This window comes from Cervus canadensis, chromosome 2 (assembly GCF_019320065.1).
Source record: "Cervus canadensis isolate Bull #8, Minnesota chromosome 2, ASM1932006v1, whole genome shotgun sequence".
Lineage (NCBI taxonomy): Eukaryota > Metazoa > Chordata > Mammalia > Artiodactyla > Cervidae > Cervus > Cervus canadensis.
Genome location: NC_057387.1, coordinates 88,773,621 through 88,795,932, shown reverse-complemented (window position 1 = coordinate 88,795,932; position 22,312 = coordinate 88,773,621). Strand labels below are relative to the sequence as shown.

General features: G+C 39.5%; 1 protein-coding gene and 1 non-coding gene across 3 annotated transcripts in view; one reads left to right on the top strand and one right to left on the bottom strand.

Annotated features, from left to right (window-relative positions):
* Positions 1–2,527: 2,527 nt before the first annotated feature.
* LOC122437418 lies at positions 2,528–2,634 on the bottom strand. Its single transcript, XR_006268247.1, has one exon. It is a non-coding gene; the product is annotated as a U6 spliceosomal RNA (small nuclear RNA).
* Positions 2,635–14,932: 12,298 nt separating this feature from the next.
* ZYG11B (zyg-11 family member B, cell cycle regulator) overlaps positions 14,933–22,312 on the top strand; it is a 74,888-nt gene continuing 67,508 nt past the window's right edge. Inside the window, exon 1 of one of the 2 annotated variants that reach the window (XM_043461306.1) lies at positions 14,933–15,160. Coding sequence is in view for 1 of the 2 variants with exons in the window: in XM_043461304.1 (XP_043317239.1) it covers positions 15,131–15,160 (30 nt within the window). In the remaining variant the exon portion in view is untranslated. The remainder of the gene's footprint in view (positions 15,161–22,312) is intronic. The other variant, XM_043461304.1, reaches the window with a different exon arrangement.

Genomic DNA, 22,312 nt, shown 5'->3' with positions numbered 1-22,312 from the left:
TACCTCTCCTGAGAAGCCTGCTCTGACTGCACAACTGGGCTAGATGCCTCTTCCTTGCTCTGGTAGGTGCCTAGATCCTTTTCATGAGTACTGATCATATTCTTTTGCTGTTGTCTACCTTCCCCACCCCCCTCAAAGATCTGAGCACCTTGAGGACAGAGACTAGGTCTTGTTTATTACTGTGTCCTCAGTGTCCAGTATATGACATGACAGAAAGGAGAGACATTTATTGGGCACAAGAGTTATCATTAGTCAGGACCTTTGTCGCCCATAGAATTCCAGGCTTAAGAAGAGCTTTGCAGGGACTTCCTTTTGCAGGGACTTCCCTCGTGGTCCAGTGGTTAAGAATCTGCCTTGTAATGCAGGGACACAGGTTTGATCCCTGGTTGGGGAACTTAGATCCCATATGCCATGGGGCAACTACACCAGCATGCTGTAACTACTGAAGCCAGCGTGATGCAGAACCCATGTTCCACAACTAGAGTCCACACACCACAATGAAAGATCCAGCATGACACAACGAAGATCCTGCATGTGGCAACTACACCCAACTTCACCAAATAAACCAATATTAAAAAAAAAACAAACGCAAACAAAAGACCCGAAGAGACCTCAACCTTAACTCCAAGTTTGTAAGTTAAGAGTACTTGTTTTAATGTTAACATTTGGCAGAAACCAACAAAACACTATAAAGCAACTATTTTTCAATTAAAAATAAATTAAATTAAAAAAAATGAGTATGTTTTGAAAAAAGAAAGAAGAGCTTTGAAAAGCCTCATTTAATATTTGTTGATGAATAAATTATTTACACGCATATGAAAAGAGCTGGGACAGTGAATAGTAAATGACAGGCAAGGATGCCTGGGGAAGCAGAATTTTACCACCAGCACCATCACTACCACCCCCCGCAAGTCCATAGTAGATGAATGAGTAGGAGGACATTGACAGATGACCCTCTACGGAAGGGCACACTGGTGACAAGATCCCAACAAGTGACTTGGTGACAAGTCTGACTGGAATGACTATTCCAAACTAGCTGCTTTTTCCTTTCTCCTACCCAACCCTGACAGAGAGTTACAGAAGAGTTAATGAGAAGAAAATGTCATTTGGATCAGTTACCAGACCTGAGAATCAAGTTAGTTTTACAACCTAGGGAAATCCACTCCTCTAAGCTTCAGTTTCCTCATTGTAAGAAGAAATAGTAATATCTAGCTTACAGAATTGGCAGGAAGATTTTATAATAATAGTTAATACATATATAACATATATCATTGCAAGTCCTATTATAATACATATATATTATTGCATATTATATATGTATGTATACATATGTGAATAGTAACTAAATTAATCCTCACTAGAACTCTATAAGGTAAGCACAATTTTCATGTCAATTTTATAAATAAAGAAACTGAGACACAAATAACTTTGATATGTTACTCACTTCCCTGATGATCCAGTGGCCAAGACTTCGTGTTCCCAATGTTGGAGGCCCAGATTCGACCTCTGGTCAGGGAATCAGATCTCACATACCACAATGAAGACTGAAGATCCCGTATGCTGTGCAAATAAATATTTTTCTAAAAAAGAAAGAAATGTCACATAGCTTTTCCAAGATCATATAGCTGGAAAGTGTGGAGCAGGGAGTGAAACCCAAGCATATTGGTTTGCTCCAGAGCCTTTAATCTTAGCAAGATCCTAACAAGTACTATATTCTGCCTCTTAAGATAATTATGTGAGAGTGAAGATGTCTGGCTCATAATAGTACATAAGAAACAATGACAGTAAGTAAAGTAACCCACGACCTGAGATGGCATAAAATGGATTAATATTAAGAGGTGCAATATTACCTTATTACTCTTTAAAAATGTCTTTTTTTAAAAAATTTTTTTATTAGTTGGAGGCTAATTACTTCACAACATTTCAGTGGGTTTTGTCATACATTGATATGAATCAGCCATAGATTTACACTTATTCCCCATCCCGATCCCCCCTCCCACCTCCCTCTCCACCCGATTGCTCTGGGTCTTCCCAGTGCACCAGGCCCGAGCACTTGTCTCATGCATCCCACCTGGGCTGGTGATCTGTTTCACCATAGATAGTATACATGCTTTCTTTGAAACATCCCACCCTCACCTTCTCTCCCACAGAGTTCAAAAGTCTGTTCTGTACTTCTGTGTCTCTTTTTCTGTTTTGCATATAGGGTTATCATTACCATCTTTCTAATTCCATATATATGTGTTAGTATGCTGTAATGTTCTTTATCTTTCTGGCTTACTTCACTCTGTATAATGGCTCCAGTTTCATCCATCTCATTAGAACTGATTCAAATGAATTCTTTTTAATGGCTGAGTAATATTCCATGGTGTATAAGTACCACAGCTTCCTTATCCATTCATCTGCTGATGGGCATCTAGGTTGCTTCCATGTCCTGGCTATTATAAACAGTGCTGCGATGAACATTGGGGTGCACGTGTCTCTTTCAGATCTGGTTTCCTCAGTGTGTATGCCCAGAAGTGGGATTGCTAAAAATATGGAACGCTTCACGAATTTGCGTGTCATCCTTGCGCAGGGGCCATGCTAATCTTCTCTGTATCATTCCAATTTTAGTATATGTGCTGCCGAAGCGAGCACTAAAAATGTCTTATCTTTAAACTATTACATACTCCTGTGATTGGAAGACTGTTTTCTGCTTGAACAATCTGGGCTATTTTAAGATGCCCTAAAGGTAGGCTGGCTTTACCTTCTCCTGAGGAACTGAAACAAGTTCTTAGCACTTCAGCCAGAGAACTTTTGAGGGGCTTGAAGATCTCATGAAATTAATTCCTCCAGTCAGGCCCTGAAGACAGAGACAAATTGAATCCAGTCAATGCTCTCAAGGAACTCACAACTAAATTGGGGAGACAAACAAAAGAGATCATCTCAACATAACACTGTTATATTGGAGGGAAGCTCATAAAGGACATCTAACTTAATTACGGACAGAGTGATCAGGGAAGACCTTTCAAGAGAAGGAGACACATGAAGTCTAGTATCAAAGGGCAAGTGAGACATTTGAAGACATCAAGAAGGGGTTTCTTGGTAAAGGGGATGCTATGAACAAATGAATGGGGGCTTGAAATAGCCCTGTATATTCCAAGAACCACAGAACTGTAGTTCACTATGGCTAGAGCAGAGCTGGAGTCATGGAATGGTAATGCCAGAGGCAGAGGCTAGACGGGGAAATGCCTCAGTTGTCAAATTAAAGGGTTTGGCCCTAATCTTACAGGTGATGTAGAGCCATTGACTCAAGTCCCAAACAAAAATATAATATGGTTTAAAAGATAATCTTGGTAGCAAAGGTGGGTTAAATTAGAGGTTTAAGACTAGAGATAGCTTTTAAGCACATGAAAAGATACTCAGTATCATTAGTCATTAGAGAAATGCAAATTAAAGCCATAATGGATATCATCTCACACCCACTGGGGTGCCCATAATAAAAAAAAGATGAACAACAACAAGTGTTGACAAGGATGTGGAGAATTTGGAACCCTTGTACATTGCTGGTAGGATTTTAAAATGGTGCAGCTGCTTTGGAAAACAGTTTGGCATGTCATCAAAAGTTAAATGTAGAGTTCCATATGACCCAGTAATTCTACTTCTAGTTATATACTCAAGAGAAATGAAGACATACATTCACATAAAAACATTTACATGCAGTTTTATAGCAGCATTATTCATAATAGCCAAAAAATGGAAACAATCCAAATATTCATCAGCTGATGAATAAACAGGATATGGTACATCCATATGGAATACATAATGGAATATTGTTCAGCCATAAAAGGGTATAAAGTCCTGATACATGCTACAACATAGATAAGCCTTGAAAACATAATGCTAAGAGGGAAAAGCCAAACACAAAGGGCCACATAGCATATAATTCCATTTATGTGAAATGTCCAGAATAGCCAAGTTCATAGAGATATAGATTAGTGGTTGCCAGGGGCTGGGGGTAGGAAGGAATGAGGAGTGACTGCTATTGAGTACACCTTTATGTGTCGCTTCAGTTGTGTCCGACTCTTTGCGACCCTATGGACTATATAGCCTGCCAGGTTCCTCTGTCCACGGGGTTCTCCAGACAGCCATGCTGGAGTGGGGTGCCATGCCCTCCTCCAGGGGATCTTCCCAACCCAGGGATCTAACCTGCGTCTCTTACATCTCCTGAATTGGCAGGAGGATTCTTTATCAGTAGTGCCATCCTGGAAGCCCTCCTATTGAGTACAGGTCTCTGGAATTAGTGGTGATGGTGGTACAAGATTTTGAGTATACTAAAAACCACTGACTTGTATTAAAAAAGTGTAAGCTTTATGACATGTGAATTATATATATGTATAGAGCCTGGTGGCAGAGTGACAAGTGAGGTTACTGAAATGGCCTAAGCAGCAGACTTCAAACAGGGGAATCCACACCCTTGGAAGTTCATGAAGAATTTCCGGGGGCCACACAGGCATAAATAATTTCCATATCTCTAACTTTTATGTGTCCATTCTTTTCTAAAACTAATCTGCCTGATAATGTGCTTTTTATTTCTCCTCTTTCACAGTAACTTTTCTCTCATCTTCAAAGGAAAGATATGCCACTGATGAATCTTGACTATCACTATGAAAGTATTGAAGTGAAGTGAAAGTCACTCAGTCATGTTCGACTCTTTGTGACCCCAAGGGCTATATGGTCCATGAAATTTTCCAGGCCAGAATACTGGAGTGGGTAGCCTTTCCCTTCTCCAAGAGATCTTTCCAACTCAGGTCTCCCGCATTGCAAGCAGATTCTTTACCAGCTGAGCCACAAGGGAAGCCTAAGAATACTGGAGTGGATAGCCTATCCCTTCTCCAGTGGATCTTCCTGACCCAGGAATTGAACTGGGGTCTTCTGCATTGCAGGTGGATTTTTTTACCAACTGAGCTAACAGGGAAATCCCAATGAAAGTACTGCCCTGGGCTAAAAATATCTGGACCATCACTGAAAGGATAATTTGAATGTTCTGGACTTCTGATGACAGCAAAGCAAGAGTGTTCAGTAAGCAATGATTAAACTGATAATAAAAATGTAGATGTCAAATTAAAAATGTATAAGGAGGGCCATAGTGTATCAAAATTCTTCTAATGGGTTCCAAAGGATAAAGTCTAGAATTAGCTTTACCTTAGGATCACCAGGTTGCTTAACATTCAAAACTCTAGTCTTGTGGTACCTTCAGATAATGGAACATTATTTAGCACTAAAAGAAATGAGTCAGTAAGTCACAAAAAGACATGGAGGAAATGTAATACTTAGCACTTTCATCAAGTAAAAGAAACCAACCTAAAAAGCCTACATATGCCATATGATTCTAACTATACAACATTCTGGAAAAGGCAAAACTGTGGAGACAGTAGAAAGATAAGTGGTTGTCAGGGTTAGAGAGAGAGAGGGATAAATAGAGCACAGAGGATTTTTAGGGCAGTGAAACTTCATACATCTAATTATATATTTGTCCAGATCTTTAAAAATAAACTCATTTTTGGGCATCTGCTCCTGAGATAGAGAACACAAAAAGGGAAATAAGTTTTTAGGAAAGATAGGGAGTTACTTTTTGAGCCTGAGGTTATGAGATATTAGTGGGATATCCAAGTGGAGTCTGTATTTGCCATTAGATGTAGAGGCCTGGAGCTTGGGAGGAAGATTTAGAATAAAAATTTTGGACTCATCAGAATAGAGGGCTGGCCTCTCTCCTTGCCTGCATGAAGCCATTGGAGAGTTTGTCACCATTCAAGAAAAGCATAGAGAATACAAAGATAAAGAGATTGTGATGCATGGACAGGGTGTTTTTAGACTTCACATATGAAGGAATTTTGAGTTTGACAAGGTTCAGGGTGCAGCCATAGAGTGCAGGGTGCAGTCAGTCTAATGACTGATGTGGAAAGGGGAGTCATTAGAACTGAGGAAGTCAAGGAATAGAGAGGCCAGAGGGCAGGATGGGTCACTAAGGTGAATGTTGAAGTCATCCAAGTTACTGTAGGATTGCACCAGCCTAGTGGCTCTTTTGGAGAAGGCAATGGCAACCCACTCCAGTCCTCTTGCCTGGAAAATCCCATGGACGGAGGAGCCTGGTAGGCTGCAGTCCATGGGGTCGCTACGAGTCAGACACGACTGAGTGACTTCACTTTCACTTTTCACTTTCATGTATTGGAAAAAGAAATGGCAACCCACTCCGGTGTTCTTGCCTGGAGAATCCCACCTGGTGGGCTGCCTTCTCTGGGGTCGCACAGAGTCGGACATGACTGAAGCGACTTAGCGGCATCAGCAGTGGCTCTTTAACTTTAGTGTGGATCAGAATAAGTTGGCAGCCTTGATAAAACATAGATTTCTGGGCCCCATATCCAGAATTTCTGATTTAGTTTGTCTTGATGGCCCAAGAATTTGCATTTATAATAAGTTCCCAGATGAGGCTGATACTGGTGGTCTGGGGACCACATTTGGACAATTACTGCAATAGAATGAGGACTGAGGACTGAGGACTGAGTCAGGTGTCAAGGCTTTCTATGAATGTGTTTAGTTGGTGAGAGTAACGAAGAGGGGGCGATACCAATCCTAAACAGTTGAACGAAACTCTCTGTGCATTGTTCCTTTTTAATTAAGACAAGACAAGAGGATACTTAACTGGTTTTTAATCCACATTTCTCTTCTCTGGAGATGTATTTCTGATTCCACAGTCAGAAGTTCTCACCAATTTCCCCACAAGTGCTCAGAGCCACCATGTAAAGAGGATTTCTCATATATTAATACACTCTAATTTTTCAGAGTGTCCTGGCCCATTAAATATCACCTTGCTAGGTAAGTTCTGAGCTACAATGTTAGAACTGGTAGAGGGGACTTGGGGGCCACCCTTCCAGGCCATTTAACCCTTAGGACATTTTATAGATGATCACAGATCATCTAACCTAGATCCCTAACCATCTAGATCCCTAACCCCAGAGAGAGAGATTTGCCCAAGGCCTCAGTATCTCAGGGTTCCAAGGTTCCTTAAAAGTATCAAATCCCACCTCCCCAGTGTCTGGAAAGCAGCCCTTCTGACTCCTGGCGCAGTGCTCCTCAGTCTCATCCTGAGGTATACTTGTGTTTCAGCAGTGCAGAGAGCTATAAAATCCTGCTGTTTTTCTACTCAAATCACTCTTATTTGCCTTCTAGCATCTTACAGAAGATACTAGGAAGGAGAGACTTCCCTGGTGGCTCAGCAGTAAAGAATCCACCTGCAATGCAGGAAACACAGGTGATGCAGTTTTGATCCCTGGGTGGAGAAGATCCCCTGGAGGAGGAAATGGCAACCTACTCTAGTATTCTTGCCTGGAGAATCCCATGGACAGAGGAGCCTGGTGGGCTACAGTCCATAGGGTCCCAAAAAGTTGGACACTACTGAAGCGACTTCATACGTACACACACACTATGAAGCAAGGATAGAGTGAGAAAGTAATTTTCCCAGTGCCTTCCTAGACTAGTATCATCAGCATCTCCTGGGAACATGCTAATGGCACAAAATCTTGAGCCCTCACCCAGACCTAATGGATCAGAAATTCTGGGGGAGACACCTAGCAATCTGCTTTAAAAGATGCTCCAGTTGATTCTGATAGACACTAATGTTTACAATGGGTTATAGTGAAAAAACAATTTCACATTAGAAAGACCTCCTGTTCACCAGGTCCTTCCTATCCTAGAGAGAAATTCCAATTCTCTCCAAGGCAATGAGGTAGTGGAATTGATTGTGGGGTCAGCATTAGTTCTTACACGACTGACTTGAGGGGTTTCCTATCTCTGAGGCTGTGTTTTCTCATCTATTAAATGGAATAGTCACCTTTTTTGTCAGCCACAGGGGATTGTTGGGAGGCTTGAATGTGAAGCTTGCTGATAAACTGCTTTCTAAAACACTGCTGTGACTTTGTAAGAGATTGCTAGAGTTAATATTTGGATTGCTACTTTCAGCCTGAAAAAAAAAAAGTCCCTTTGATACTGCCTGGCTCTACGCAGAGCAGCCAACCCAGTGACTAGGGTGGACTTCTCTTAATAGAGAATGCTTATCGGAAACTTCTGCTCTAAGTCTTGGGTTCTGATGAGTAGTTGGAATGGAGCTCGGCACCTCATGCTCAAGAGAAACCAGCTGAAATTACATCATACTAAGTTTGTTTTCTCTCATATTAAATTGGTAAGGAGGACTTTGTGCTTATTTCTAACTGGGAGTCTTTTTCATTATCCGACAGAGTAGTACAGAAGACAATAGACCTTTAGAATGGTCCCCTCCCTTAAGGCTTCAGGGCACTGACTAGTAAAAAATAACACGAAATCTTGCCTTAGAAAAATAAGTGAGTTGTATTGACATTCTTATTCCTTTGCTTTTGTCTTTTCCCATTTAACTTTCTTGAACTGCTGACTTTCAAAATTAGGAGAAAATTGAACAATCATTAAAATTTGTTTTAAAACTCATTATTAGAACTCCCATCTATTATATCCCAACATTTTGTCTATCAGCCCCTTTCTTTGGTGACCAAGAGTTTACTATGTCACAAATACATGGCCCATTCCATGTGAGATAGTTTTTGCTCTTAGAATGTTCTCTTCTTTTTTGAGCTAAAACTCTACCTTGCAAAAGTTTCCTATTCTCTCTTTGCCTCCAGCTTATCCTTCTAGAGCAAAATGGAACAAATCGATATTCTCCTCATAATAATAATAATAATAACAGCTATTTAAGAATAAGAGAATCTTCCAAATTCTGTAAACAATTGATTTTCTAGAGAAATAAAATATCATAAACCTTGAAAACCTTCGATTCAACCTTGATTATAGCTACAGACCAAAGGCCACAAGCTTCAATAGCAGGAATTTTTAAAGGATACAAGTGTTTTTGAGAGGATGATGCACTCACTGAATTAACCATTAACTTCTGTTTACATAGATAAGAGGAAAGAATAGTGTATACTTTTTTTTTTTAGAATAGTGTATACTTATATGCCATTTATCATTGAATTTAAGTTAAATTTAAGTTGAATTCAGTTAGTCTGAATCTTTTCTCATGAAGTTGAATTTCTGTGTTTATAAAAGGAGCCCACTTTCCCAATAACATCAAAAGGTTTATTTTCATAGTTCCAAAAACTCTATAAATTACTCTTTATCATCCTGAGATTATGAGTTGCCATAGGAAACTATGTTTGTTGTAAAGTATTATATTTGTTCACTTTAAGTCATAAACTCTGTTTGCCAAAGGAGGTTGATTATATTCACCAAACATGATGAGTAACTATTAATCTAGTTCTGATTAAGTCAACAATAATAAGAGTATACAGAATCTCTTATAACAGGGACATTATAAAGTCATTACTTGTGGAAAAAATAGTTTTAATTGTAAAATGAATAAACAGCTCTAAATCAGTTTTATTTACTTACTTTTAGAAAAGGTAACACATCTTTATGATTAAAAAGTCAAAAGGCTAGTCTGTGAAGGCTACCTGTCTCCTGCCATCTAGTTGTTTTCCCTAGCAGCAATCAGACAATCGATGATGTCTATTTCTGTTAAATTCTTCCAGGGATATTTTCTGCAAATATAAGCACTCATGAATACATATTACTACCCTCACTTCTTACAGCAACACTAGTATGCAATATACATTTTTAGCACCTTGCTTTTTCACTTAACAGTAGATCTTGAAGATTATTTGAAGAACTCTCTTATTCTTTTTTATGGCTGCCTGGTAAACTTGGTAGGAATATACTACTACTGTGTTTAACCGGTGTATTAATAAACTGTGTATTAATGTTTATGAATAAACATTTGTTTCCACACTTCTGCTATTACAAACAAAATTTGTACACATGCTTGAGTGTATGCATAGATTAAATTTTTAAAAGTAGAAGAAATTCCCTGGCAGTCCACTAATTAGGGGACTTTCCCAGTGGCTCAACAGTAAAGAATCTGCCTGCAATGCAGGAGACATGGGTTTGATCCCTGGGTGGGGAAGATCCCCTGGAGGAAGGCATGGCACTCCATATTTTTGCCTGGAGAATCCCATGGACAGAGGAGCCTGAAGGGCTATGGTCCACTGGGTCGCAAAGAGGCAGACACTACCGTATCGACTGAGCACACACGCACGCACCAGTGATTAGGACTCTGCATTTCCACTGCAGGGGTCACGGGTTGGATCCCTGGTGGGGGAAGTAAGACCCTGTATGCCATGTCACCAGAAATAAATAACTAAAAATTTTAAAAAATTAATAATAAAAAAGTCCTTGTGACTTAAACATTCTGAACAATTTTTTTAGAGGTAGAATTGCTGGGTCCAAGGGAATAGTAATTTAAAAATTTGATAAATACCGTCACCAAGGGACTTTCCTGGTGGACCAGTGGCTAGCATGCTCCCAATTCAGGGGGCACTGGTTCGACCCCTGGTTGAGGGAACTGGGTTTCACACGCTGCAACTAAAGATTCTGCATCTGCAAGTGAGACCTGGAGTCACCAAACAAATAAATAAATACTTTTTAAAAATACCACTACTGAACTGTCCTCCGTGAAAGTTGTTTGAATTTACATTCCCACCAACAAAATATGAGAGTACCTGTTAAAACCACCACTACCACCACCACACAGTCTTATGAGTCTTATAGATCCTTGTCAATCTGATAGGTAAAAAATAATATTCCAAAAAAAATTCTAATTTGCATTTCTCTTGTTCTGGGCAACAGTGAGCATTTAAGAGCCGTTGCTATTAATATTTCTTTTTCTGTGACTATTAGTTCACTTCTTTGCACTTTTTCCTCTTGCATTTTGGTTCTTATAGATTTAATCTTTTTATATAAATATGACAATCACCCATTTTCTTATGATACAAACTGCAAATACATACATATGTATATATATAGCCATTTTCATCTCACTCTTCTTATGGTGGTTTTGCAGTACAGATAATTTTTATTTCCACATAGTTGTATTTATCCATCTTTTATAGCATCTACATTTTGTTTTATACTTTAAAAGATATTCCTTACTTTGAGATTATAAAAACTGCCACAGTCCCTTCAAAAACATTTTGGTTTCTTTTCTTTCCTTTTTAAAATCGTTGATATATTTTAAATTTCTCCTGAATAGTGAGGTGTAGATCCAAGTTAAATTTTTCTAAATGGCTGTCCATTTATTCTAACACCAAAAATAGTGCCACTTTTTTTTTTTTTTTACTGACTTGAAATTTTACCTTTATCATACAAAATTATCAAGTATATTTGGATGTACTTTTGGACTTTCTGTTCTATTTCATTGAATAGAGGTCAATTGTGGCTCCACTCTTCGTTGATGGCAGAGTCCTGATTTTTTTATGGTGATTTTCCACCACTACCATTGGTTTCTTTTCTTTCCTTTTTAAAATCATTGATATATTTTAAATATATTTAAAATTCGGTCCTCAGGGAAGGTGATCCTCAGATCAAATACAGACAATAAATCATTATTGGTCTAAGCTAATACTAGTGGCCTTATTTCTTTTTTAAAATATTTATTTATTTACTTGGCTGCTTTGGGTCTTAGTTTCAGCATGTGGGATCTAGTTCCTTGACCAGGTATCGAATCCAGGTCCCCTACACTGGGAGCTTGGAGTCTTATCCACTACACCACCTCGGAAGTCCCTCCCTTTTCTGTTTGTTGGTTTATGCATGGCCAGTAGACTTCAGAAGAACCATACTGAATGGCTACTAGGAATAATAAAAATCTATTAGACATACAAAGGGGGATGTTTACAAGTTGGCAATTGGACATATAAGTCTGAAATTCAGAAAAGAGGTCTGGAAATGGAGGTGTCCTTTGGGGGATTATCACTACTTAGATTGTATTTTTAAAAAATGTGATAGGATAAGATTATCAAGGAGTGTTTATAAATGGAAAAGGCAAGAGGTCAAAGTATTGAGCCCTGGGGCACTGCAGTATTTAGAGGTCAGAGAAACGTGGAGAGATGAAGAGCAGCCAGTAAGGCAGAAGAAGAACCAAGGGAATGGAGTGTCATGTGGGCAAGGAGGAGGAATTGATTAGCTAAGTCTACTGCTCTTGGTATGTCAAGTAACAATGACCATTGATTTTTGTGAGTAAATGGATGTCACGGGTGTCTCTTGACAAGAGCATTTCAGTGGAGTGGTGGAGGTGAAAGCTCAACTGGACAGAGTCCCGTAGGAGATGGGAGAAAGGAAGTGAAGACAGTATAGTACTGGCCACCTTTATGAGACATTTTGCTGTGAAAAAGAGCAGAGAAATGGGGTAATAGTTGGGGGGTCAAGCCCAGTCAAGAGGGTTTTTGTTTTGTTTCAAGATGGAAGAAATAAATTTATTTTGGTATGTCAATGGGAAAGAAAAACCATGATGTAGATGAGGAGAACTGCTGGATAGATGACTTAAAGAAAGTGAAACAGTAGCACAGTAGCACTGTCCCACTCAAAGTGTGATCTGTGTACTAGTGATGGCCCACAAAAGTTTGTCACCAGTTTGTGACAGAAATTGAGAGTACATATTTAGAAACTTTTATAACAATTTGACAGAAACATTTCATGTCTATTGGATCTAATAACAGCAACAAAAAAAATCTGACCTGGAGTGGTCAAATTCGTAGACAGAAAGTAACATGGTGGTTGTTATGATCTGAGGTGAGGAGGAAATGAAGAGTTATTGTTTAAAGAGTACAGAGTTTTGGTTTTACAGGATGACAAGAACTCTGGAGCTGGATGATGGTTATGGTAGAACAGTAATGTGAAGGGATTTAATGCCACTGAACTCTATACTTAAGAGTGGTTGGGAGGGTTAAAAAAACTATATCTGGGCTTGCATTTTTATATGTCTGTTTTTAAATTTTAATTTTTATATTAATTAATTTTTATCATATTTTATAAAAATATAGGTTTATGGCTAATTGGGGGGAGAAAACAAGTCTTTTTGCACAGATAGTGTGAGAAGAATTGAGGAGGGTTTGACCTTAGCTAAAAGGTAAATAGTTCCTTTTAGTAAGCAAAGGAAGGCAGAGTATAACAGCACAGTCAGGAGCATAGCAGAGGTATAGGTAGGTTGGAGGTCATGGCGGTGGTGGGAACCTAGAGAATTGTTTTTTGCTTGCTTCATCTTCACAGTAAATTGGAAATGAAATCATCAGGTAAGTGAGAAGCTTTGGAAGTTTGAAGAGAGATTTTTGACATAGTCACCCAGTGGGGAGGGGGAGTGATGGAACTGGAGAAATGTAGTAGGAGAGTCAAGAATTAAGGGCTTATTTGACAATGATATCGAATTGTAGGTGGAGGTCAGTCAGTAGGATTTCAGATTTTTCTCCACTCTATCCCATTTTGCTGCAGGTTTAGGATTAAAGTTTCCTCAGGTGAGTATAGGGAACAGAAAGAATTAGAGAAATGAAGGTGAATACCTAGGAAAGATTTTCATAACGGACGTAGAAGCTAAGCTGTTCATGAAAAGAAATGAGGATACAGGATAGTGTGAAGAACAGTGAAAAATGTATTAGGACAGCGGATTCTGAGTCTTGGTAGACTTGATCAATTTTGGAGCTGGGTATTAGAAGTGAGCTAGAAAGGAAGGTGGTTGATGTGGGAGAGTTGATGATTAAAATTGAGATTATATTAATAGATTTCAGCACAAGCTGGAATCAAGATTTCAGGGAGAAATATCAATAACCTCAGATATGCAGATGACACCAGCCTTATTGCAGAAAGCAAAGAACTAAAGAGCCTCTTGATGAAAGTGAAAGTGGAGAGTGAAAAAGTTGGCTTAAAACTCAACATTCAGAAAACTAAGATCATGGCATCTAGTCCCATCACTTCATGGCAAATAGATGGAAAGCAATGGAAACAGTGACAGGCTTTCTTTTCTTGGGCTCCAAAATCACTGCAGATGGTGACTGTAGCCATGAAATTATAAGACACTTGCTCCTTGGAAGAAAAGTTATGACCAACCTAGACAGCATATTAAAAAGTAGGAAAAAAAAAAAAAAAAAGTAGAGACATTACTTTGCTAACAAAGGTCCATCTAGTCAAAGCTATAGTTTTTCCAGTAGTCATGTATGGATATGAGAGCTGGACTAAAGAAAGCTGAGCACTGAAGAATTGATGCTTTTGAACTGTGGTGTTGGAGAAGACTCTTCAGAGTCCCTTGGACTTCAAGGAGATCCAACCAGTCCATCCTAAAGGAAATCAGTCCTGAATAGTCATTGGAAGGACTGATGTTAAAGCTGAAACGCCAATACAATGGCCACCTGATGAGAAGCACTGACTCATTGGAAGGAACCCTGATGCTGGGAAAGATTGAAGGCGGGAGGAGAAGGCGGGAGGAAAAGGCGGGAGGATGAGATGGCTGGATGGGATCTTCAACTCAAAGGGCATGAGTCTGAGTAAACTCCGGGAGTTGGTGATGGACAGGGAAGCCTGGCGTGCTGCAGTCCATGGGGTCGCCAAAGTAGGACACGACTGAACGACTGAACTGAACTGAACTACAGTTATTGGAAATAAGAACAAAAGTATGAGCAGGGAAATGAAAAGCTGAGGCAAGGGTGGTCCCTAGTGGAGAAGACCATGAGAAGTTATGCCATTGGAGGTATCATCTAAAATAAATGAAGTGATCAAGAATTATGATAATGGTAATTAATGGCAATGAACCAGAAGCACAGCGGTCTGTAGGTTACCGAAACGAGTGACTGCTCTAGTCTCCTGTTAGGACGTATATTTAAGGTTTTTAGTTTTAAAGCTCTGGTTATTTGAGGAAGTGCAGCTCCTTAAAAGGCCTGGGAGAGCGAAAAGCCACAGAACCGGAGCTGTGCGGTAGCTTTTGTCGGGACTCCTCCGCCGAGACTGCGCAGTGAGCGCGGAGGCGGGGCCAATCGTGGGCTCGCGGGCGAGGGCGGGGCCTTGGGGGCGGAGTCTGAGCTCCGGGTTGGGCTGCGGCTGCGGCTGCTGCACTTCCAGCTTTTGAGGCCAGGAGGCCGAGGCCTGGGCCAAGCCCGGAGCCGCCGCTCGTCGGAGCCTCCTGGAGCCCCCGCGCAGGCTCAGCCTGGGGGCGGGCTCAGGCCCGGCCCGCCGCGGAACCCAGGACAGAGGCTGCATGCCCGAGGACCAGGCCGGCGCAGCCATGGTAAGAGAGCGAGGCCTGCCTGAGCCGCGGCCGCCCGCCACCCTGGCCCCCGCGGGCCTGCCCTCCCCAACTCTGATGCCCCGTCTGCTCCTGCCTCTACCTCCCTTCCTTGTTACCTACGCCTAACTGATCCGCTCCTTCTTCCCCTTGTTTCCCGGCCACCTGCTGGGGTAACACCCCTCCCCCCCGCCCACCGTCAAGCCCCCCCCCCCGCGTCTCTCTCCACTCGGTGACACCCCCCCTTTTTTTAATCACCCCCCAGTGACAGCCTCTTTCGCGTTCCCCTTTGCCTCCCCCTTCTCGTCCTTTAATCCGACCTTCTTTTCTCCTCTATGGTTTTGCCTTGTTCTATCTTTTGGGATCTCTACACCTTCCTTCTGTTTCCTCCCTCCTTTTTGCTCCTGCTCTTTGCTCTTGCTGCTTGCCCCCTTTCACCATTTTATCTCCTCTCCGTATCCTTTCTCCCCTTCGTCCTCCACCATCCACATTTCCTCTCCCCCTTATTGGATGTCCTCTCTTCCGCGCTCTTACAGCTGTCCCCATTTCCTTCTACGGGATTCAAGGGTCTAAGCAGGAACAATTTGAGGGCGGTTGCTTCCCAGGAGCTGTTGGGCGGGCAGATAGGGAGTCGGAGGCTTTCTTCTTTCTTTTCTTTTTTGTCGAGGGAAGGGGGTAGATTAGAGAGAGCCTGCAAGCCTGATTATCTAATGTCATTGCAAAAACTGAGTGATAGTGTGTTTTGGAGCGGCGGAGTGAGACGTGGGGTGCGGGCCGGCGTGCATACTATGGCCTTATAAGATATCTAGCTTTTTGATAGAAGTAACTTAAAATGTTTTAAATTGAATATTTATTTTGAGCATCTTTTAATGTGGGAAGTATAGTTTGGGAAATTTAAAAATATTTATTTACAGGTTTTTTTGTCACTCAGAACAAATGGTTTGTTTTTGTTTGGAGACTGAGACTAGGGCATCTGGAGATGGAAAATCAGCTTGGCAGTCAGTTTGTGACAGTCTCCTTAGTACCTCTATTATCTTGATTTGTTTAACCCTCTCTGCTTTTAGTTGGGAGAGCCTTACATTTTCAGATTTTCTCTCTCCTTCCTGTTTGAAGCTTCAGTGGGTCTTTCATTGAATTGGGTTACACATGGTTTGCAGTTCATTTGGTTAATCCGTTGCTCCAGCATATGTAGCAATCTAAATTTTGGTCTCTGGGAGGAATAAGACATTCTAGTCAAAACTAAGTCCTGGTAATTATGTTCTCCTAGGAGGACAGTCAATTTCTGTTTTCTCCCCTGATTTTTGAGGAGTGGTTCAAAGTTACTTAATCTGTAAACTTTCTCTAACTCACTGACTCTGCATTTTTAGGTGGTCATTCTCCAGTGTCTGCCTGCACAACAATCCTTCACATTCACAACCCATCACACTGCTATTGTATGTTAATCTGTTTCTTCCCCTGAAATGTGAGTTCTACACAGTTACTGTGCCTTACTCCTGTTATTCCCAGTGCCCAGGCCAAGTAGGTGCTTGAATGATTTCACTTTATGGTCCCATTTTTCCTGTCTGACACATGTGTTCTTGAACTGAAATTTGAGAAAACTAGTGGACTACTCAGAAAGAGTGAGTCTGAGATTCTTATTTTTGGTGCAGAAAGGAAATTTATTAAGATGTGACCTTTTCAGACTAAAGAGCTGTCCCAACAAATACACCAAGTGGCTAGATTTTTGAAAGTGTTAGCCTTCCCACAGAGAGTGAATGTATGAGTAGAGAGGGAGAAGTTATAAACTCCTTTTTGGGTGTTTAGGATCCAGGTGTGCCATTTGAGCTGGGCTTGAAAAGTGAATAGGCTTTATATAGATCATTTTGGGTAGGGGAAGAATGTTGTGAATGTGAGTAGAAAGTAATGAGGATGTATTGTAGGTAGTAGAATTACTTTTATGCGGCATGAAGAATGCAGGAATGAGGATGTGTAGTAGGAAATGAGACTAGAATTAGATATATGAGACATGGTTATGGTTTAGACTTTGTCTCCAACTAACTGGATTTTTCCTTGTTAAAATACATACACACTGTGTAAAAGTATATGTATGGGAGAGTTGAAGAGAAGGCAAAATTTTAGCTTATTATTAGCTAAAAATTATTTGTAGAGGCTACTTAAAAATTTCCTTGTGTCGTAGGTGTAATAGGCACTCAATAAACCAGATAGAACCAAATATTAAAATGCTTTGTGTTTTATATTTTTCAAAATTTTTATTGTTAGGTTGTGTTTTGAATAGTTGATGTGTCTAAGACAGGGGTTCTCAAGTTTTATCATGAATCAGAATTTCCTGGAGGGCTTGTGGTCTGCCACTTCTAGAGTTTGACTTATTAAGTCTGGAGTAGGACTTGAGAGTTTGCATTTCTAACAAGTACCATGTCATGCTGGTGTTCCTGATCTATAAGCCACATTTTTGAGAACCACTGGTTTAAGATGTAGTCCTTTTTATTCATCTAACAGTTTTTGGACTGCCATTGACTGTTGACATTGAGGATATTGCAAGTAATAAAACAGATGTGGTCTCTGCTTTTTTGTATGTTTTGTCTGTAGACAGTATAGCATCAAGCAAAAAGAGTAATTATAAATGTGAAGAGTGCTAAAAAAGGAAAAGTGGCAGGATCATGATATGGGAAAGTTAGGGATGGCTTCCCAGAGGGTCTTACTTTTAGGAGAAACCTAAGGGACTAAATGACAGGAGTTGAGTTGTGTTGTGGAAAACCTGTTTAGAAGGAATAGCATATGTGAATGACCTCGTGCTGTCTGTTGTCTGCTTAACTGCATATCCTGGAGTTCTCAGCTCAAGGAAGTCAGGGAAACCCCAACCCCCCAGCCTACGCATCAAAACAAAACAAAAACACTGCTAAGTCACACACTTCCATTGTGTTAGTCTCTTTGATAGAATACACATCAATTGTAATTTTATATTTCTTGCTATGATTTTTCAGTTAATATCTGTCTCTACCTTCAGACTATAAAAATCATTGATACAGAAGTGACTTGACTAGCTTCTAAGGGCCAGGTGGTGGTCTAGGCATTGTGGTTAAAGTGGTTTAAAAAAAAAAAAAGACAATAAACAAATATATTATGAGAATAGTCGTAAATGCTAAGAAGAAATAAATCAGGGTAAGGTATAAAATTAAATATATTTGTGTGTGGAATTATTTCAAATGATATCGTTAGGCAGCAGCATTAATAGCTGCTATTTACTGAAAATGACTGTGTATAAGACCTGTTTTGTGTCTCATTCTTTAACACCTACATAGCGTCTGATGCATAATATGTGCTTAATAAATATTTGTTGAATGGGTGGCTGACTTTGGGAAGGATCAGAAAGTCAGGTAGACTTTGTTGAGAAAGACCGTTCTAGTCGGAGTTTTACCTTTTGAGGGTTTATTGGATAAGAGTTTGAGATGGAAAGCCATTCTTGGCAAAGGGACTGACTTGAGCATAGAAGCTGAAAGCGAAGGAGGTGTGATGTATGTGGGGAAATGTCTGCCAATGGGTTTGATCCCTGGTCCTGGAAGATCCCACATGCCGCAGAGCAACTAAGCCCGTACACCCTAACTGTTAAGCCTGTGCTCTAAAGCCCGGAAGCTGAAACGCTGAAGCCCACAAGCCCTAGAGCCTGTGCTCCACACAAGAGAAGCCACGACAATGAGAAGCCTACGCGCTGGCAACTAGAGAGTAGCCCCTGCTTGCTGCAACTAGAGAAAAATAAAAGCCCTTGCAGCAACAAAGACCCACATATTCAAAAATAAAAATAAATTAATTTAAAAAAATACTTAAGAACTGACATTTAACCTTAAATTAGGAATTCTTGCTTTTTTGTATTTTAAAAATCAGTAGGTCTTTTCTTAAAAATTAATTTTTATTTGACTATAGTTGATTTACAATATTGTGTTAGTTTCCGCTGTACAGCAGAGTTATCAGTTATACATACACATATATCCACTCTTTTTTAGATTCCTTTCCCATATAGTTCCCTGTGCTATCCAGTAAGTCCTTATTAGTTAACTATTTTTTTTTTTATTAGTTAACTATTTTTTATATATATATAGTAGTGTGTATGTCAGTCCTAATCTCCCAATTTACCCCTCCCCCTTTCCCTGATGGTAACCATCATTGTTTTCAGTATCTGTGACTCTATTTCTGTTTTATAAATAAGTTAATATATACCATTTTTTAAGATTACTTGAGCACTATCATATGAAATTTGTCTTTCTCTGTCTGACTTATTTCCCTCAGTATGACAATCTCTAGGTCCAGCCATGTTGCTGCAAATGGCATTATTTAGTTATTTTTTTATGGTTGAGTAATATTGCTTTGCATATATATATAATACATATTGTATGTGTATTGTACATAGAAAGATATAAAAATATCTTCTTTATTCATCTGTTCTTGGACATTTAGGTTGCTTCCATGTTCTAGCTATTGTAAATAGTGCTGCAGTGAACACTGGGGGGCATGTACCCTTTTGAATTATAGTTTTCTCCAACTATATGCCCAAGAGTGAGATTGTTGGATTATATGGCAACACTATTTTTAGTTTTTTAAGGAACCTCCAGTCTGTTTTCTATAATGGCTGCACAAATTTACATTCCCACCAACAGTGTAGGAGGGTTTCCTTTTCTTTACACCCTTTCCAACATTTATTGTTTGTAGATTTTTTGATGGTGGCTAGTCTGATTGGTGTGAGATGATACCTCATTGTGGTTTTGATTTGCATTTCTCTAATAATTAGTGATGTACATCTTTTCATGTGCTTTTTGGCCATCTGTGTGTCTTGTTTGGAGAAATGTATGTTTAGATCGTCCATCCGTTTTTTGATTAGATTGTTTGATTTTTTTTTTTAATATTGAGCTGCCTGAGCTCTTTGTATATTTTGGAGGTTAATCCTTTGTCAGTTATTTTATTTTGCTTTTGGTTTCTTTGGTTGTGCAAAAGCTTTTAAGTTTAATTAGGTCCTATTTGCTTGTTTTTGTTTTGATTTTCATTACTCTGGGTGGTGGATAAGTAAAAATTAGTAGGTTTTTCTAATTTTTCAATTTTTTTTCTAAATGACAAAATAAAAAGAATGCTTCCAGGCTGCTGCTTACAAGCTTGCCTCCACAAATAAAACATTGGAAGTGTGGATATTGCAGTAGTGCTTAGTCACTTAGTTGTGTCCGACTCTCTTGCAACTGTGTGGACTGTAGCCCTCAAGGCTCCTCTATCCATGAGATTCTCCAGGCAAGAATACTAGAATAGGTTGCCATTTCCTTCTCCAGGGGATCTTCCTGACCCAGGGATCGAGCCCAGGTCTTCTGCATTGTAGATGGATTCTTTACCATCTGAGCCACCAGGAAGTGTGGTTACTTTACTTCTAATAATGAAAATCCAAATTGGATAGAATTATCATCACATTTCTTTTTTTAATACTTAAGAATACTGAGATGTCTTGATGTACCATTTAAGAGTCCTGATAAGATAAATGCACTCATTTACTCCTATTTTGTCATTGCAATTATGTTTCCTGTCTTTCTTTCACCAACAGTTCATTATAAGAATAAAAATAATTTAAAATTACTGTGTTGTTCAGTGTGTAACAATTGAGTGTCTGTAATATGATGAGCTAGTTTCCTAATTTCCGCTAATTCACACATGTTCAGTAGATCAATTTTTGGATACTCTCAAACTATTCTGTTTTCAAAGGAGAATATTTTAAGTAATTTTTTCATTACATGGTAGAAAAAAAATACACAAATCAGTGTCTATTTGTGTATAACTGAGTCACTTTGCTATACAGCAGAGATTGGTACAACCCGGTAAATCAACTATACTTCAATTAAAAAAAAAACTTAAAAAAGTACCAAGCAAAATATCAACGTTGAATTTAATGATTGAGTCATCCTTGAATTAGGAAATTTTGACTGGAACCCTACTTTTTTCATAGGTTCTAAAGCTAACCCTTAAAAACACACAACCAATAAGTAGCAGAAATAGTCATTATTTGCAGTGGAATAAAAGATATTTTTAATGCTAGTAATTAATAGAGGAAAATGTTAAGACAAAGTTCTTGAATGCTGGGACATTTATTTACAGAGCATGATCTCACACATTTAGTGAGCACACAGTATCAGATGATGTACTAATTAATCTTCACAATTCCATGAGGTTGATGATGTTTTCTCATGGCACAGTTAAGAAAACTGAGACTTAGAGAAATCAGGCGATTATGGTCATATACCGAATAAGTGACTGAACAGGATTCAAGCACAGGTTTGTCTGACCCCTCAGTCTGTGCTATTTCAAACACCTTCCCTGGACTCTGAGATTTTCAGAGTCTAAACTAAATTCAAGCATTTAAAATATTTGTACTGTTGTTTCCATTTTAAAAGTAATTTAATATTGAGAGAAAATTGGTCAACGAGTGTGTATAATTTTATGGTTCTTGATCTGTCTTGCCAAGTCGCTTTTTGCAGAGCATTTGTAGAGTGTCAGATGTTGGTGGCTTTCTGTCTTTAGCATTTAGATACCTTTTTCATGTTGAAAAGCTTGAGACACATGACAGGAATATACTTTGAGAACACAGTAATTAGGGGGAAAAGCCCCAAAGGCGGGTGGAAATCATTATTCTAACAGCATCTGTTGGGCATTGAAAGTGTACATTTCAAGATATTGTGTACAGAGTGTACTTGGAATGCATGTAAATTTGTGGATTCTTCATTCCACATAAGAAACCTATAGTTTAGGGCCCACTAGTTTACAGTGGTCTTACAGGGCTGCTGCAGCCACACAGATGGTACTGCACAACACAGATAGCAACTGTACCTGTGGCCAGCAGTGGGTCTACAGTTATCTGTATCCTGTGTGCTTGGCAGTGTAAATCACATAGTGGGAGTCCAGCAAATAGTTCTGTGCAGTATACGAGCATTCTTAAGATCTAATTCTTTAATGAGCTAATCATTTTATGAGAAAAAGTCCTTGCATTTTATGTTCAGTCATACTGAGCACACATACTGTTTATCATGCCTCTAGTTTTGCTTAGACTCTTCCTTTAGCCTGGAATGCTGTCTGCTTGACTATTTAACTTTCAAGTTCCCTTTGAGCCCTGCCTCCTTTGTGAAGCCTTCATTT